Source organism: Osmerus eperlanus, chromosome 16 (assembly GCF_963692335.1).
Source record: "Osmerus eperlanus chromosome 16, fOsmEpe2.1, whole genome shotgun sequence".
NCBI lineage: Eukaryota > Metazoa > Chordata > Actinopteri > Osmeriformes > Osmeridae > Osmerus > Osmerus eperlanus.
In genome coordinates, this window is record NC_085033.1 from 10,410,800 (window position 1) to 10,429,128 (window position 18,329).

Below are 18,329 nucleotides of genomic sequence, written 5' to 3' on the forward strand. Positions count from 1 at the left end.
GCGTTGTTCTCCATTCACTCAACCATTATGTTCATTATGACTGGCCCTCCTCATGGGGCTATAAAAGAGGATCTGTCCCCAGCACACTCTGCTTGCTGCCCCTTCAGTGTGCTACCACCAAGTGGGTGTAGTCATAGAGAACCGAAAGTTTTTCAGGGAAGTGACTAACGTACCCTCTTGGAATGCAACAGGGTGTAAGTTCATGCGTGGAGATGGTTTGGGGGTTATCTAGGATGAAGGGTGAACACAAGGGTGAACACAAGGTCACACCTCTCAAAACACCCCACACTCTCTCTCTCTCTCTCTCTCTCTCTCTCTCTCTCTCTCTCTCTCTCTCTCTCTCTCTCTCTCTCTCTCTCTCTCTCTCTCTCTCTCACTCTCACTCTCACTCTCACTCTCACTCTCACTCTCACTCTCACTCTCACTCTCACTCTCACTCTCACTCTCTCTCTATCTCTCTCTCTCGCATTCCCTCTCTCTCTTGCGTTCCCTCTCTCTCTTTCCGGACTTGCTTGGTGTTGTGCCACAGATAACATGCGGGAGGTTGGACAATTTTGTCATGCTGAACTCACGCGAATCGCCTAAAAGCACGCATGCGCTTTTATGGACGGTCTTCTAGAGTGTATTTAAAAACTGAGGGACTGGGACGGAGAGAGAGAGAGGGCGTGTCAAGTACAGGCTACATTGCTCAACCTAATATAAAACCTCATCCAAAAAGGTGCGTGCATTGAGACAATTTTACACACAGTTTAAACTACACAGTAGCCTAACGTCAACAGTCTCTGAATCCTTCATAAGTGTTCCTCAAGTTTTCAAGCCGTAAGTGACCCAAAGCGAGAGACGCACAGTAAAAGGTAAGGATCTGATTTCTTAGTTAATATATAGTGTACAACATCAACCGAATGTTTCAACGCCTTGATATTTTGTTAGTGTGAAAACGCCGTAGTTCTAAAAATGTTTTGTTAATGTGAAATCACCGTAGGTGTAAAATGACACAGAGGCTACAATTGTTGCATTAATCGTTGATGAAATAGATTTGACAAAGTAAATACATAGCCAATAATGTTATCACATTAACAGCCACGGGTTGTATCAAAACAAGTGTCTGGTATGTGTGTGTGTGTGTGTGTGTGTGTGTGTGTGTGTGTGTGTGTGTGTGTGTGTGTGTGTGTGTGTGTGTGTGTGGACGAATGCTACCAGGCTCAATTAGGGGTTCTCAAAATTAAACACATAGGCTATTACCTCAAACAACGTATAACGATATGACCTGCTTATCACAGCGCAAATTTATTTGAGTTCTTATGTCAATCTCTAATTCTCCTGCTCCTGTCCTCTTCTCTTTGCTTTTACAATTATTGTGTTAAGTACACACATTTCATTAAATAAAGGTACTGACGTCATACACATCTGGCAATTATTTTCATGATTTTACTATATGGGTGTTTTATGTGACCAAGCCTAGACCAGACATACTATTAAAAGTAGGAGTGTTTTTTATTGGGAAAGTCAACTGAATGCCATCTAAGTTCTTTATCTTAGTGTCAAGTTTGCATTCCAGAAATGTTAGCAAAGTTGCCAAGACAAACACTCTTGTAGTGGAAGAGAGTGTATGGGAGGGGAGGGAAGACTGCAATATTTGCTGATTGGGAAGAGACATGAGTGAAGACAAGGAATACTGTGACAGAGAGAATGGGGAGATGGGGAAGTGGTTTGGAAGAACACTCCTTGATGAGTGTGTGAGGTAACAGAAGGTTAACTACCAAATGTTAGGGTAGTAAGATATTTGATCTTGTACATTTAACAATATAGTGAAGGGAAAACGGGAAATACATGTTAAATGTTGTTCTTATGTCATAATGACACAATATTTTGCTAGTATGTTAACGTGTGACAATGATTAAGGCTGGGTACACCTACAGGGTTGGGAGCATTTAATAATAATAATTTAATAAAAGAGTAATGTGAGAAAGTCCAGGGAAGGGCGTCTGATGAGCTAGGTTTTGAAGACAAGAACACACAAATACACGTACACACACACACACACATTGTTTAGTTCACTCAGTATCAGCTGGATAACTTCATGAAGCTATACCCTTGAGTGTAAAGAATGTTTACGGCAGTACTTTCCTCCTTGGTTACGTTTATTACTGCAGCTTCACAACATGAAGTAAAGTGTTTACCAAAGAAGACAAAGCACAAACTAACTTCTCCTTCATTTAATAATACTTTTGGCTTAGTTTTATTATTAGAGACTGAGGAAGCCGGTACAGATGAAGACCCAGGATGGGGGTTTCGGCACTTCTCTTACTATGCATCCTGAGCCCTGGCCTCTTTTGACATTTGACCCTGAACCCACATATATGTTTAGAGAGCAGGAATCCAGGGTGCTCCAAAGGTCCTACAGACTGCACACACACACACACACACACTTACACACACAGAAACCTAGGCAGCTGTGGTGGGTGGAGATGATGAGTTCCAGACTGCTGCATAAGCAGGGAGGGGTGTGTGATAGGGTCTTCTGCTGTTTGGTTTTTGGGGACGAAGGTTGAACACTCCCAGCATGCTTTTGGAGAAGCACAAGGTTGTGGAAAGAGCACTTGGGGAATGCAGTAATTGTGGGAAACATTTTTAAGAAAACATGAGACAATGTGGATGCTGGTCTCAGGGACCTAGGAAGGAAATGAGGGGGGAGAATGAAGAAAACACAGTGACTATTGAGTAGTAGAAAAATGTGGAATTGAGAATGTGGAATTCTGTTACCATCTTCTTGAAGAAAAGTTGCTGTCTGGTCAAATTGCAAACACAGGCCATTGTGCACCTAATAATGCACATATTTTGTTACATAGTTTAGCAACTCATCAACTGACTGTCTGCTTCTCTCCCCCTCTCTCTCTCCTCTCTCTCTCTCTCTCTCTCTCTCTCTCTCTCTCTCTCTCTCTCTCTCTCTCTCTCTCTCTCTCTCTCTCTCTCTCTCTCTCTCTGAGAGGGAGAGAGGTGTGAACAAAAGGTCACACCTCTCAAAACACCCCACCCTTAAGTTGAACTGTGTATCTTTATCTCTTACTTTCTACCACCACTACACCACACCGTCCTCTCAGCCCCACTCTTTAACCATAACTGTTCTAACCATAACTTCCCCCCCCCCTCTCTCTCTCTCTCTCTCTCTCTCTCTCTCTCTCTCTCTCTCTCTCTCTCTCTCTCTCTCTCTCTCTCTCTCTCTCTCTCTCTCTCTCTCTCTCTCTCTCTCTCTCCCTCTGTCTCTCTCTCTCTCTCCATCCATTCCTTTCTTTCAGAATGCCAGGCGAACGGTTGACAGCTAGAGATGGTTCGGATGTGGGGCGTTTCCATGGCGTTGCCCCCAGCGTGGATGATCCTGCCCGGGACAAGGACGCAGAGTCTAAGCATGAAGAAGAGGGGGCCTGCAGCAGGTGGTTCCATAAGATGTGCCCGTGCTGCTGTCGACGACAGACCTCTGATGACACCACAGACACAGTGGTGACGGTTGATGGTGAGAAGCCCCCCCTGCCGACCCCGGACCCCCCCCAGCCCCACGCTGGAGACAATGAACTGGGCGGTAAGTAGGCTTCTTCTTTTGCTTTTGAGGAAGCACCAAATTTCCGAAGGAGAATAATTGGCCCTATATCGACTGACTCTCTCTGTCTCTCTCTCTCTCTCTCTCTCTCTCTCTCTCTCTCTCTCTCTCTCTCAGAGTTGAAGTTTTCCGTCCGCTCAGTGGACCTCCTGAGCACTAAGACTGGTCCAAACCGTCGTGAGCATCACACTGACCTGTTCCACAGCAGTGATCTGATCATCCGCCGTGGCCAGACCTTCCAGATGGAGCTGGACCTCACCCGACCCTTCAACCACAACACAGACAAGCTCCACCTGGATCTCAGAACTGGTGAGACATCTGCATTTGTGCGCATGTGTGTGTGTGTGTGTGTGTGTGTGTGAAGGGGTACGGTCTGGGGAGATGGTCAGTTTTGGTTGAAACAGTAGGTGTTTGTTGTGTTGTGTCGGGTACTGCACAGTTGGATCCTGATCTTTGAGATTACATTTAGTCGTTTAGCAGACGCTCTTATCCAGAGCGAGATCCTGTCCCTTCCTCTGTTGAGTACTGTAACAGGCATATAACAGCCAGCTGGCCCACACTCTCTGGGTGGAGGGAGGGAACATAAGCAGCTGTGAAACAGGGAGATCATGAACATATCTAACATATTTGGAGGGAGTGCGCACACACACCCTACACACGCACATATCAAGCCTCACCCCAGACACATTTTCTGACAGTGATGGAAGAAGGTGAAGTCCTTTGTTACAGGAAGACAGGTTTTCCCAGTACCACCAGAATTAATTAGCTCCACAGTGGAAGAGACCAGCAGAGCCCATTAAGGATATTTATGACTCCAGGCATTCAGGCCTTCAGTGTTACTATGCCACACACAGACAAAGTTGTTATTGTGTTCCCCAACTCCTTTAGAAATTAAGGGTCTGAAGGAGGAGAAGGAACTGGTGAGAAAGCTGACATGGACTCAGTTCTAGACGATAACAGTTCTAGAATATATCTGTGGGATACCCAATCCCACAGTTATGGTCTAGAATGTACTCAACTGTGATTATCCTCTCCCATCTGTATCATATTCATTTAATTTCCTTTTGCAGTTCTCCTTTAGTCCTTTCAAGAATATAACAATAAATCTTCCCAGATTTCTGGATCTGCCTACTCATATTAGCATAACCTGTGACGGTCAGTAAAGGGAATATAGAGTGTAGCTTCAGATGGAGGCTACAGTACTATGGGCAGTGCTCTCTGTTCCTCTGCAAACAGGCTGAGCATATTTTGATCTATTTCCTTTCAGCAAGGGGTGGGATTGGCAGGGGAAGGGGGGTGGAATTGACTTGAGGTCAGATGAAACAATGCTATCTTGATAAACTCTACTCTCCTCTTAGCTCATGGTAGATGGGGCCTCTAAAGGGAGCGCTCTAAAACCCTGCAGCCCAGAACAAAACCAGTAGAAACTATTTTGTTGAGCATTAGACGATATTGACAAAAATGTGTGCCTAAAGAATATCTTACAAAGCTTTATTGAACTTGATTTTACGAGCTCTACAGTATGGTATTAACATTATTACCAATCATTCATAAAAAGATCTGATTGATATCCTATTTAAAACTGGCATTTTTTGATGCCTGTCATAGACATGGTTATACACACAAATACTCTCCAGAGCCATGGTAAATGAAAATAAATAAAAGATTGTCATTTGTATTTTATAGTCTATCATGCCTTCTCTGTTTACTTAGAGCACATTCTGCTGAATGGACTAGAAATAAAAGGAGGGATTTGTGGTTAACCCTCAGTGGTGGATCTGTCACATTCTGTGGTAACAGACTATAAAATAGAGTAGTGTGTATAACGTGGTTTATCTCATGCCTCCCACAGTAGTTTAGCAGTTGGCTGTTATTCTATCTATCTCGGACCAGTCTGTTGGAATACTACAGTTTTGTTGAAGTTAACTTACACAAATACCCAGATACGCATTGATACACTAATACACACTCACAAAATGTTCACACCCTCACATTCATGCCCCGACCCCCACCTTCCACACAAGCACGCTGGCACGAACACACAAACACACACACACTCATTCACTCACTGTATAAATAGTCATTCACATGGCTATTTGAAGAATGGGACCTGGGACTAGTGTGTATTTGTGTGTATGTGTGTGAGCCAAGTACATCTGTTAAATCTCTGTGCTTCTTCACCACCTTACAAGCAACCTGCACTGTTTTTACTTTGTATGTCTGGATGTGTAAAATCCCTGGATAGATTGGCATGGCACAGTGTCAATCAGATAAGCCACATTATTGTTGTTTGACTTTGATAAAGAAACCATAACACTACTGTCATCTGTCAACTGTGCTTCAAAGAGTAACATACGTAAGTAACTAAAATTATGGGAGTTAGGTGGCTGAGCGGTTAGAGAATAGTAGTAGTGCATTTATAGTTAATGTAACTAATGTGTATGGCGTTATGTTTGTCAAAGTTATTGCAACTGTAATGTAACATTGATCTCCCACAGGGCCCCTCCCCCTGGTTTCCAAGGGCACCCACGTCATCATCCCATTGGTGGAAGAGCTGCAGGATGACTGTTGGGAGGCCAAGATTGTGGAGCAGAATGGGAACAGGGTTAAGCTGTCCGTCAACTCATCACCAAAGGCTGTGATTGGCCTTTATGGGCTTGCAGTGACAACGAGCCTGAAGAATGAAGAGGCAGCCACCACCCATGACTCCAACAAGCAGATCGTCATGCTGTTCAATCCCTGGTGTGAAGGTGAGCACGGAGGAAGGGTGGAGGGATGGGAGGAAGGTGGAGAAGGATGGAGGGAGGGTGGAGAGGCACGGAGGGAAGGTAGAGAGTCAGGCAGACAGATGCACATTGCACACACGTTTGCACGCACGGATAGACACAGACTGACACATAAACAAAAAAAAAAGTGTGGTATGAATTGTTATCTAATGTTCTGTCCTCTAACAACATTCCACCAACATCTTGTAGAAACATAATAGTAACTACGCACAGGATCAATCTGCCAGAGCATGGGACTCTGCATATGTGACTTTGCTTAGACTGTGGCTTGCTCATATAGCTGCAAGAGTAGCTTTGCACCTAGGTGGCAAGCCACGTTCACTGCCCAGTAATGTGTGGCTGTCTGTCAGATAGTCACAACCTGACCCTGTCTGGCCAGAGGGTTTGGTTCTCTGACTGCACAACAGTAGTGTTACTCTTTAGTCAGTGTGGTACCAACTATTTAGTTGGGATGCTTGTGTGTCTGTGTGTCTCCACTCTCAAGTGTTCTAGGTGGTGCTGACAGCAATGGTTTGAGGGGTGAATATTTGGCTTTACATGGATTGATAAATGAAACAATTCTGTCATTGTATTGATTCAAACATGCTTACGTTGGAGGACTGCAGGGAAGGTTGGTTTAATAGAGTACATGTTGCTGCAGTACAGTCTGTTCTTGGTTGTGTGTTGTATTGGCAGCAAGTCAAATCTCCCTTCCCTTTCGCAATCTTTCCTTCCTTCTCATAAAAGTAAGAAATCCACAATTACTGTACAAACCGCCTTAGGGCTATATGACTGTAATCCTGCAGCTGGTGGCAATCTTTTCCTCCTCTCTCTTTTCTCCCTTTCTTTCTTTAACCCGCCGACTCCTTTCTCTGTCTCTTCCTCCTTTCCTCTGATTTTGGCCCTCTCTTTCCCCGCATTCCAGAGACGTTTCGTCAGAATGTAGACCCAGCCAGCTATCTCAGCTGCTGAATCCTGTCAGGAACTTTAATTCTCATCCCTTTTTCCTGTGAAAACTCTACACACCCTCCTCTCTCCATGTTTTAACCCCTCCCTTCATGTTCTAACCATAACTTTCCCTCTCTCTCTCTCTCTCTCTCTCTCTCTCTCTCTCTCTCTCTCTCTCTCTCTCTCTCTCTCTCTCTCTCTCTCTCCCTCCTTCCTTCCTCTGTGCATTCCTCACGTCCCTCTTCCTTCCACTTTCTACCCTGTCCCAGCACAACTACTCCTTCCCAGTATATCATTTGACCTCTATCCCCCTCCCCTAATCCCCCCTACAGCTGGCCTCTGTCTCACAGTGTTTCACTGATAATAATGACCATGTGTCCGTAAAGAATATACAGACAGACAAAAAACTGAAACAGATTTTCAGACTATTCCCACCCCTTGCTGAGATTGGCTTGCTATGACGATGTCACACATTTCCTCTAAATGTGTGACATCACTGTACATTCCGGGAATTGTGTTGCTTAAGACATCCCTGCCCTTTAACATACGTTGTTTAAAAGGAAGCATGATTTCACAATAAGTTGCTTGGAAAGTGCAACTGTGACTACAATGAGAATGAATCCAGATTGAGTCAGCTTGATGCTGTATTGGGTAAAGTCCCAAGCATCTGAGCATCTGAGCGTGCTCATGTTCAGTAAGTGTGTATGCTTTCAGGTACATGTAGCTCATTATTTGTGTCCTTTCAGATGACACAGTGTTCCTGGATGACGAGTCGGAGAGGAAGGAGTATGTGCTCAATGATACAGGAAGGATCTACTACGGCACTGAGAACCAGATAGGCGCTCGCACATGGAACTTCGGACAGGTACACCACCTCACACCGAGAAAGAGAGAGCAAATATCAAATGATATCAAATGTGGGTAAAGCCCCAGGAGCATTTTGATGACCTCATCTGGAACTGTCTCTGTATGTGGCTCAGAGTCAAGAAGGAATCCTGGAGGCCTGTCTCTTTATCCTGGAGAAGAGTGGCATGGCCCCCTCCGGCAGAGCAGATGCAGTCAACGTGGTTCGAGTCATATCTGCCATGGTCAGTCCTCATGCTCCTCTAGCTGGTCTTTTTGACCCTGTTTCCGTGGACTTTTCCAGTCTTTCATGTTGTCATTTAGACCATGCTGTGGGTGGATGTGATTACTGGACTTCAAACAAAGGAAGGAGAAGCCCAAGCTATGTTTCGAATCGTAGGCTGGTGTTATCTCTGGTTTCTTCTGTTCTGCAGATCAACGCCCAGGATGACTTTGGGGTTCTGGAAGGGAACTGGTCAGGGGACTATGCTGACGGAGTTTCCCCAACTGCCTGGAGTGGGAGTGTGGACATCCTGAGGAAGTACCACAAGGAGGGGGGAAATCCAGTGAAATACGGGCAGTGCTGGGTCTTCTCTGGAGTCACAACCACAGGTATGTGTGTCTGTAATACCGTAATGTTGTGGAAGTTGTTTGAGGTGTGCCTGTTTTGGGAATATGAAGGTGTGGGAAAGTCTCTCTGGATTGGTGTGTCATGCGTTTTCCGTGTGTGTGATTGTGTCATGATTGTGTGTCTGTGTGTGCCATGCTTGAGAGTGAGTGTGTGCTATCCAATAAGTTCATTATGCTTTTCTTATTAGCTGTGTCTTGTGGAACAGAACAACTTCATTCATGCAGGACAGCCATAACCCTAACCCTCACACACACACACACACACACACACACACACACACACACACACACACACACACGCACACAGGCTGACCCCAGCACATTGGTGGAGCTTCTATAGAGCCTCAGAGCTCATATCTCTTCAGAATACCCTGGCAGTATTCCTCACATACCTGCCAGTTTAGTCTCAGATAGAAACACATGTTGCTGTCCCTCTGGCAAACACTGGGCCCTGCAGGCCTCTCATCTCACTCCTTTCTATTGGTTGGAGATAAGAATGAATAAATCACCAATCTGTCCTCCCCTCTCGCCCCACTCTCCTCCTGCCTCAGTGCTCAGGTGTCTAGGCATACCATCCCGCAGTGTGACCAACTTCCAGTCAGCCCACGACACTGATGTCTCCCTCACAACAGACGTCTTCTTTGATGAGAACATGGAGTCACTGGACTTCCTCAACTCTGACTCTGTCTGGTACGATACTAATATAACAAGTCACAATCAGAACACTTCTCCTTATCATCGACAATAATTGGTTGCCCGTCAAGAAAAACTCCAGACCTTATGAGCACATGCAAATAGGCATCTAGTCTTCAGTCTAGGCCAGGCATTGAGATATTTTGGTTTGCTATTCAAACCCTTTGCTCTAAAGCTCCAGATCTACCTCCCCACAAATCTTCCTCCAGGCAGCATTTTCACCCCTCCCCACCCCGTCTCTACAGGAACTTCCATGTGTGGAATGACTGTTGGATGGCCAGACCTGACCTCCCCCCAGGCATGGGTGGCTGGCAGGCCGTGGACTCCACCCCCCAGGAGACCAGCCAGGGCACCTTCCGCTGTGGGCCCGCCTCCGTCACCGCCATCCGCACCGGCCAGGTCTACCTCAAGCACGACACGCCCTTCGTCTTTGCTGAGGTGAGTGACGTGGGTCTCTACTGTAGGAGCTTGGACTCGTCTGTTTGGATTTTGTCGGTAGTTCTTTGCAGCTTACTTGGCTGAAGCATGGTGCTTGCTGTGTCAGGGCTGTGCCTGCAGTTCTTACTGGAATTACCCACATACTGAATAGAATGTTTTCTCTGAACTTTGTTAAGGATAAGTATCTATGATCAACTTAGCCTCATGTCATTTCCAGCCAGCATTGTTAGGCAAACCTCACCCTGTTTATCTCGTTTGTGTTGGAATGTGTGTGTTTGTGTTGGAATGTGTGTGTTTGTGTTGGAATGGGTGTTTGTGTGCGGGTGTGTCTGCCTCCTCGACAGGTGAACAGTGATAAGATCTACTGGCAGAGGAACCTAAATGGCACCTTCACCCAGATCCACAGCGAGAAGAAAGCCGTGGGACACTGCATCAGCACCAAGGCCGTGGGATCCGACGAACGATACGACATCACACACCTGTACAAACACGCCGAAGACTCTGAAGAGGAGCGTATTACCGTGGAGACAGCCAGTCGCTACGGCAGCAAGCCTGACACCTACTCCTCCCCGAGGGCGGAGGATGTGAGTCTGGTGGTGGAGATGGAGGGGGAGGGGCCACGCATGGGATCTGACGCCAAGCTAATTATCAAGGTGAAGAACATGAGCTCTCAACCACGGAATACCACCCTCCACAGCCAGGTGGCAGTCATGTACTACACCGGTGTGCTGAAGGGAACCGTGAAGAAGGATCAATTGCCCGTGAAACTTAACCCGAACGAAGGTTAGCGTTGGCGATGACCGTTATGATGATGATGATCATGATGATGGTCAGAGTATACAGTGTTCTGAACCTTCACATCTCTTTACAGAGCAGAGCATTGATTGGGTGTTGCCCTACCAGCTTTACCAGGACCAGCTAGTCGACCAGGCTGCCCTGATGCTGACCTTGTCTGGACGGGTCGCCGAGACTCAGCAGGTGCTGGCTACACAGACCAGCTTCAGACTCCGCACCCCCGACCTCGAGATCAAGGTCAGTTAGCATCAGCATTAGCCTAGTCAGTAGGATTTCACATCAAATATATGGAAGAATTGGGTGCACTTCTGCATCATATTCTCCTATGCCTATTTCAACATATCCATTTCATGCAACAGCAGTCGTTCATTTCAGATGTTTGGCACCACAGCCAAATCACACGAAATGTGACATACAAGTAGTAAAAGTCGTGCTCTTATCTTTGTTCTCTCAGCCTATTGGAGAAGCCACGGTGGGTAAGACGATGTCTGCCAAGATCACGTTCACCAATCCGCTGCCTCGTACGTTGAAGGGCGTGGTGTTCCGCGTGGAGGGGCTGGGCCTGCAGAAGGGTCACGAGGTCATCGTGGGGTGAGACAGCTATGGCACTATCCTACCATCTCTCCATCCTGATCTTTCTTTCTTTGGCTGATCTTTTTGTTTCTTTTCTTCTCCCACATGTTACAACTGCATATTTTAACCTTACTAGTTAGTGGATAAAAAAATAAGTGACTTATCTCTGACCCCTCTCCCTCATCAGTGATGTGGGAGGCCTGGCCACAGTGACGGTGACTGAGCACTTCATCCCCAACCAGCCTGGCCTCAAGAAGCTGGTGGCCTCTCTGGACTGCAGACAGCTCACCCAGGTGCATGGTGTGGCCGACATCCTCGTGCAGGCCCAGTAACCAGCAAGAGGAGGCAGTCGATTTGATGCTGTGTGTCCGTCCGTCCATCTGTCGGTCTGTGTAGACTGTTCCTCATAGTGGTATTAAACCTTTACTTCAGTCCGTGCCTAAAACAATCATGACAGGAAGGGTGATGATGACAAGGAAATTGACTTTAGTCTGTACACCATGACTTGCATCTGTTGTTTCTGGTGTTTGACAGAACAATGTGAGTGGTGTATCGTAGTCTAAGTCAGTGGGGATTTTATAATAAATCCTCAGAGAAACTTTTAACTGATTTTGGGTGAAAAAGAAAATGTGTTTCTATAGCAACTGGGAACATGACATTTGTCGTTTTTGTGCCTTGCTCTAAAACAGAACTGTGCTTTCTTACTGTAATCCTCTGAAAAAGAATCAATGATTAATATTGCTGTTGATTGTATTGATACCTATTAGCTGTTATATTCAACTGTGTTCTTAAAATGTACATGTTTTTGAATGTCTGTAGCCTGACCAAACATTTGAAGATAGACTAATATGTTGACAAAATGTTCTTACATGGCTTAAATGAAGATAACCTTAATTAAGTTTTATCAAATAAGACGAATGCGTACATAGTATTTGAATGTCCTGTTTATCAGTGTTGTAAGATTAAGAGTGTCAGTATTAAGGTGTACTTGTCAAGTGTTCTAAAATGCTATCATAATTTATGCATAATGGTAATTTACCATTGTCTTTTTTAACTTTTCTTTATTCTTGATTTAAGAGCAACATTTAATAACTTCTATAATTAAAATAGAATGAGAAAATTAGAAAACTAATAACTAGTTTTATTATATTTTATTACTAATTTATCTACATATTTATGTTTTGTATTCTAATGGTTGTGTTGTTACTAAAAGAAATACAGTGTGAAAAAAGTCCTGAGTGATTTACATGACGTAACCTAGGGAACAGACCAGCCCCTACTGGCCAATAAGGTGTAAAAATGTCAATGTAAAAAGATGACATACTGGTAATCCATTTACCTGGGGCTTGTACCTACCTGCAAAATTATTTCTTCAGTACAGTACCTTCATTCAGAACATTAACCTAATGTTCCTTTACGTGTAGCCTATCATTATACACATCAAGGGAGCATAGAAATGATATTGTGCAAGCAACATCTTTGATTTCACAAGCACCTACCAGTCACCCTATTAAGCGTGTTTGTTCAATAAATTGTAGGATTGCGTGTAGGATCATGTGAGTTTGTAGTTAATATGGTAAGATGTCTAAATCAGACGTCAAATGATCTGCATGCACTCCAAAATGTAAGTAGTTTTACTGTCCTCTAGTGGTCAGGAAAATAACCAGTGCCATACACAGCATTCAACTATGTGGCATAATACCTGTAGTATAATATGCAAAACATAACTGTCAAAAGGAACTAGACAGATTACAGGTAGAGACAGAAAATATGTAACAATCATGTATTTATTATTAATGACAAACCAAGGCACATGATCAAAGCATGCTTTGATGGCATTGGCCTTATACACATATATGTATACCTCACAATAATGTTTTATCCCCAAACCCATATTGCATACTGATTGTAGCATATAATTAAACATCTGATTAATGCAACAACAACACAATTATATTAAAAAACAGGCTGCTAGTTTCCCTAACTGACCATGTGTTGTATACAATATAATAAAAGGCTATCTGAATAAGAGCTTAATGTCGAGGTGTACACAGATCTTTCAGTGCAGAGCTGTAGAATACCAACTACAGTCAAAAATATAGTCACTTAAAGAGTTCCATCTTCCAAACCCAACTCATGTAGGTTGTGTAACGGTAGCACTGAAACTACTTTTGGCCGATACCATGTGCAAAACAAAATCAAACAAGATCCCACATTCAGTCTAACCATTTACACACACACACACACATACACCCACACAACCGTACTCAGTCTATGGAGTCACAAATATTCTGGACCAATTTGTTGAACTCTTCGGGTTGATCAGCATAGATGTGATGAGAAGCGTCATTCACCAACTGAGGAGAGATAGACAAAACAATATATATGAGGTACAAGGTATTAATGCGCCCCAAACTTACAGTCTCATTCATATTATTTGTATTCAATTCTCAAAACAGATATAATAATCCACTTGATAACTCATGTCCCATACTCACCACTACGCGAGTATGGCTCTGGCCCCTGATCTGGACCATCTTGTCCCCAGAAGAGCTGTCCATCCAGGAGCGTGATCCGTACAGCATGCTGACACACAGGCAGGGGGGCAGCAGGTGGACCCTCTGCAGCATGGGCTCCTTGGCCCAGCCTAGAGACCCCGACATCGCTCTGAAACCCACTTCCCCACTGAGACACAGGGCAGGGGTGAAAAGGGAGAAGAAATATGTATTCTGTGTGTACGCGTGTTCAGATCCAGTATAATAAGGAGCCGCTTGAAGTGGGGGTCTTTACCTAGGGGTCTGGGCGTTACAGTGGTAGATGTACTCAGTCATAGTGTCATCGTTGAACATGTCCTCAAATTTCCTCTTGAAGTCTGGACGAAATCTATTCACCAAGCCCGGACCTGAGGAAAGGATCAAAAATAGATAGAGAAAAGACCAGATTAATAGGAGGGGAAAGCAAAATGCTAATAAAAAGCAGACACAAGAAACATTTCTTGATCATGGATAGCGTAGCAATACATTCTCCTCAATATATCTCTCACCCCATGGCCCAGCAGCTCTGATAACTGCAAGAGGGTTGAACAGAGAGAAGACAGAGGCAACAGCCTTCACCCAGCGAGGGGGGGCTGGCCTCTTGACCTCTGACCCCTGTCCCGCTTGGCTCTGCTCTTCAGGCTGGGGTCGTTCAGGAAGACCCCAAGGATCCACCAGGATCAGGTGACTCACCCTGACAAAGGCAGACCGACAAAAGATCTCTCAGTCATTGTATTACAGTATGTAACACAGCAAGAAGCCAGTGTGCATCTCCTCTACAGCATGGCGATCATCCACAAAGATCCTTTCACCCTCAGTGATGAAGATGAGCCTCGACCACTCACCTGGAGGGGTACTGCAGAGCATAGGAGGTGACCAGGTATCCCCCCAGGCTGTGGCCCAGCAGGATCATGTTCTCCAGGCCTACGCTTTGCCTCCATTGCTCTATGGATTCAACAAACTGCTCCTCTGCCAGCGTGGCGTCAGACTGAAAGGAGGGCCGTGAGCTGCGGCCGAAGCCCAGGAGGTCGAAGGCATAGACCGGCCGGGACCGGCTCAGGGCATCCAGGTTCCTGATCCACAGGCCCACACCTCCACCAAACCCATGGACCATCACTATTGGAGTCTTATGAGCTGGGAGAGACCAGGAAACACTTACTACTGATTTAACACTTGCATTTGACTAAACATCAATGAGGGCTTCATCCTTTCAGCAGCTGTTAAGAATACCTTGCTCAACTGGTTTGCGGATTGTCTTGTTAGTTACTGTGAGGGTCCATATCCTGTTCTGGTTGGGTAAGGTCACAAACCTGGCCCACACGTCATTTTGAATACCTATACAGGACAGACCAAAACAAACATAAACAACCAAGTCCACACAGTGTCCATCTGTATAAACTCGGCTATCAAACAATGCATCAATCCTAACAAGCATGGTTTGGGATTTCACTAGAAAAGAGTGTTAACAATATGTTCGGACAATTGTCAGTGATCCTACAGACACATGTCACATTTATAACAGAGACTATTGTTCAGTGAACTGCAGTTGCTACATGAATATTTGTTGTAGAAAACGAGGAGAAACGTATTTACAGGCAAGGATCTTGGCCTCTGTGCTCTTCAGGAGGGACATGGAGGTGGGACGCCAGGAGGGCCACCAAGCCCACCCTGAGTTCTGCCTGGAGAGAGAGGACACAGAGAGAAGACACACACAGAAAATGAGAGAAGACAAAAGGGAGGGTGAGACAGGCGGGGAGAGAAAATAAATGGACTGCATTTATATTGCGCTATTTTTGTACCTTAGTGGCACCCAAAGCGCTTACATATTTGCCTCTCATTCACACATTCACACACCGGCGGTGGCAGAAATAAGAAGAAGAATATGACATTATTATTATGGCTGTAAGATGAATGCTGCAGATGCAATTCAGAGCAAGCTGGGATAATAGGGTAAAGGTCGGCGATAAAGTTTGAACATGAATGCTCTATCTTACTTATCATACAAGGCAAGCACATTTGAATACCGGCTTGTGATTCATTCTACATACAACTTTCACACACAATGGAACAGTTGGACCAAATTGTTGTCAACCACTGGTGAAGGACCATATTGGATCAATATTTAAGAGAAGAACTGGGGTTATAGTGAGCTAATCACACCCGTGTATGAGCTACCATACGTACTATTAATTACGGTAATACGCCTAATTGGCTCTGAAGGGGGCAGTATAAGTACAACCATGCACTTGTATACTTCACACGCGATGCAAAAAGTGCTGTGTCACTCACAATAACTGGCTCCCTCAGTATGTCACTGGTGCACTGTTCTTGAATGAACACACAAATACGATACATTTTCAGTAACTAGTTGCTAATGTCATGCGACCCTAGAGTGGCTGATGCATGTCACAAACAAAATAAGTTCCACTGAATTCCAATGTTCTTATAACACGCCACAATATGTAGGCTGTTATATTCATATAAATGATTGAAAACATTATTTACAGACCAAAATACAATTTTGGGTTGTATAAAATGTCTGATATTCTAACTCAAATAAGATTTTCCGAAGCAGTAGGCTAACTGGGTGACTGCTGGAGGGTAAATTGGTTTTATAACCATCATCGTACTTACTCTGTCTCAGTCTCGTTTTGCATTTGAGCTGTAGTCGAATCCATACCATGACATACTCCGATAACTAAATACAAACTATAATAGCGAAACATACGTCAATAGTAACACATCGGTTATCACGCTTTGAGGTACAGTAGCAGGATTTGTGTAAAGCTGAACATCTCCTTTTGGGCTATAGTGGAGTTGTGTAACAAGTTCGCTCCCAGATCAGCTGACTTCAACCAGGATGAAATTCGGACTGTATTCTATGTAACACACAGGATCTTCCGTCAACTTCCTTGCGGGGTGGACACGTCATTTCATTCTAACAAGGAAAAGAGCACAATTTAACTACATCGGTTAGCTAATTGTAATCTAGCTAGCTAAACCAAAACGAAGTCATGTCTAATTCAGTTCTATCGGTTGTCTCTCGGTTCTTGGAAGAGTACACCACGACCACGCCGAATAAGCTGAAAGTAGTAGACTCATATCTCCTGTACATCTTACTCACAGGAGCCTTGCAGTTCCTGTACTGTCTGCTTGTCGGGACCTTCCCATTTAACAGTTTTTTGTCAGGCTTCATATCGTGCGTCGGATCTTTCATTCTCGCAGGTAATGTAGCTATATTCAACTTTCATTTGGCACTCATTACATATGCATGTTGTGATATTTTTGTCCTTTTTGAATGGGGCATTGAAGAGGTCGCTGCAGGCTGGATGCTAAGCTAGCGCCGATTGTAGAGGCTAGTAGCAAGGTAGTTGGCTTGGCCTTGCTTGAAGTCAATCAACAATGTTCGGTGACTTTGCTAGAGGGACAAATTATTATGTGTCGTAACCTTCCTTCGATTCACATAGTGCATTCATTTGTTTCAGCCCACATAACACTGAATGATTTAGCTGACAGGTGTCTCGTGTTTATTGCACACAGCTCTGGCAATCTCTAAAATATGCCAAATACAATAATGTCCTTATCATTACATAATTGGGTACTACACAACATAGATGTACGTTTCTACTCAAAGTCCACAGTCCTGTATCTATTTTATAATGCTGTGAACAATTATTCTATATGTTAGCAATATTAATGGTGTTGCATTGTATTTACTCTGTCTGCCCGTTCTTCCTCAGTGTGTCTGCGTATCCAGATCAACCCTCAGAACAAAGGGGACTTCCTGTCCGTCTCCCCAGAGAGGGCATTCGCTGACTTCCTATTTGCTCACACCGTGCTTCATCTTGTTGTGATGAATTTCATTGGTTGATGAACCCCAGAAAACCATTCCACCTGGCCCCATTCAGCAGGTTTGTGTAGAGGTAGTGTAGACACTGCATTGCTCACAGTTCTGTTGATTCATGAAAAGGAAAGGCAATCTACTATGTAACCATAACCCGAGTGTTTGTTTCAATCATAAAACCATTTCATTTTCTTACAGATGAAAGTACATTTCCAGAAGATCACCATTCAAGACATTGGAGCTCCTCTTCAACTGTGCCAATAATTTGCTTAATTGATCCCACCCCCACTCTGTAATTAGATGCAAAAGTGGCAGAAAGTGAAACTACAAATCTTTCCTACTGATGTGTAGAGATGTTTTTTTAATTACTTTTTCCAATCTGTTAAGCATTCCCCTTTTGCACGTGAGACAGGCTCAAATAAAATAAACAGAATATTGTGTTCTTGGTTGTTTTATGTGGTATCTTTTGAGATATGTGACTAAATTACTAAATATGTGTTAACCCTTGTGTTATCTTCGGGTCATTCTGACCCATCAGTCATTGTGACCCACCGTCGTATTGCGACAACTTTACCGCATACAAAAACAAAGTGAAGCATTTTCTTTTAACCGTCGGGTTGTCTCAGACCCCCCACATTGCAAAGGTTAAAAGAAAATTATTTTTATTTGTT

The 18,329-nt window shown here is 44.3% G+C and overlaps 3 protein-coding genes across 4 annotated transcripts; 2 read left to right on the top strand and 1 right to left on the bottom strand.

The window, feature by feature from the left end:
- The first annotated feature begins 546 nt into the window (after nucleotides 1–546).
- tgm1l1 (transglutaminase 1 like 1) lies at nucleotides 547–12,398 on the top strand. The gene is made up of 13 exons (XM_062482098.1): nucleotides 547–854; nucleotides 3,297–3,577; nucleotides 3,713–3,904; nucleotides 6,094–6,345; nucleotides 8,055–8,173; nucleotides 8,289–8,396; nucleotides 8,586–8,763; nucleotides 9,333–9,471; nucleotides 9,720–9,912; nucleotides 10,257–10,695; nucleotides 10,784–10,944; nucleotides 11,162–11,298; nucleotides 11,468–12,398. The coding sequence occupies exons 2-13, from the start codon at nucleotides 3,298–3,300 to the stop codon at nucleotides 11,610–11,612; spliced, it is 2,343 nt and encodes a 780-aa protein (XP_062338082.1). The 5' UTR covers nucleotides 547–854; nucleotide 3,297; the 3' UTR covers nucleotides 11,613–12,398.
- Nucleotides 12,399–13,049: 651 nt separating this feature from the next.
- On the bottom strand, nucleotides 13,050–16,683 carry abhd4 (abhydrolase domain containing 4, N-acyl phospholipase B). Of its 2 annotated transcripts, XM_062482100.1 has the most exons (9): nucleotides 16,449–16,683; nucleotides 16,104–16,141; nucleotides 15,408–15,493; nucleotides 15,045–15,149; nucleotides 14,660–14,948; nucleotides 14,324–14,508; nucleotides 14,071–14,182; nucleotides 13,779–13,965; nucleotides 13,050–13,637 (listed from the first exon to the last, which is right to left on the bottom strand). In XM_062482100.1, the coding sequence occupies exons 3-9, from the start codon at nucleotides 15,445–15,447 to the stop codon at nucleotides 13,548–13,550; spliced, it is 1,008 nt and encodes a 335-aa protein (XP_062338084.1). In that variant the 5' UTR covers nucleotides 15,448–15,493; nucleotides 16,104–16,141; nucleotides 16,449–16,683; the 3' UTR covers nucleotides 13,050–13,547. The 2 variants fall into 2 exon arrangements, with proteins under 2 accessions (XP_062338084.1, XP_062338083.1); XM_062482099.1 differs by lacking the exon at nucleotides 16,104–16,141 and having other exon boundaries at nucleotides 16,449–16,681.
- A 21-nt stretch (nucleotides 16,684–16,704) lies between these two features.
- On the top strand, nucleotides 16,705–18,100 carry dad1 (defender against cell death 1). The gene is made up of 3 exons (XM_062482103.1): nucleotides 16,705–17,039; nucleotides 17,555–17,725; nucleotides 17,857–18,100. Exons 1-2 carry the CDS (start codon nucleotides 16,829–16,831, stop codon nucleotides 17,683–17,685), a joined length of 342 nt encoding a protein of 113 aa, XP_062338087.1. The 5' UTR covers nucleotides 16,705–16,828; the 3' UTR covers nucleotides 17,686–17,725; nucleotides 17,857–18,100.
- Nucleotides 18,101–18,329: the final 229 nt, after the last annotated feature.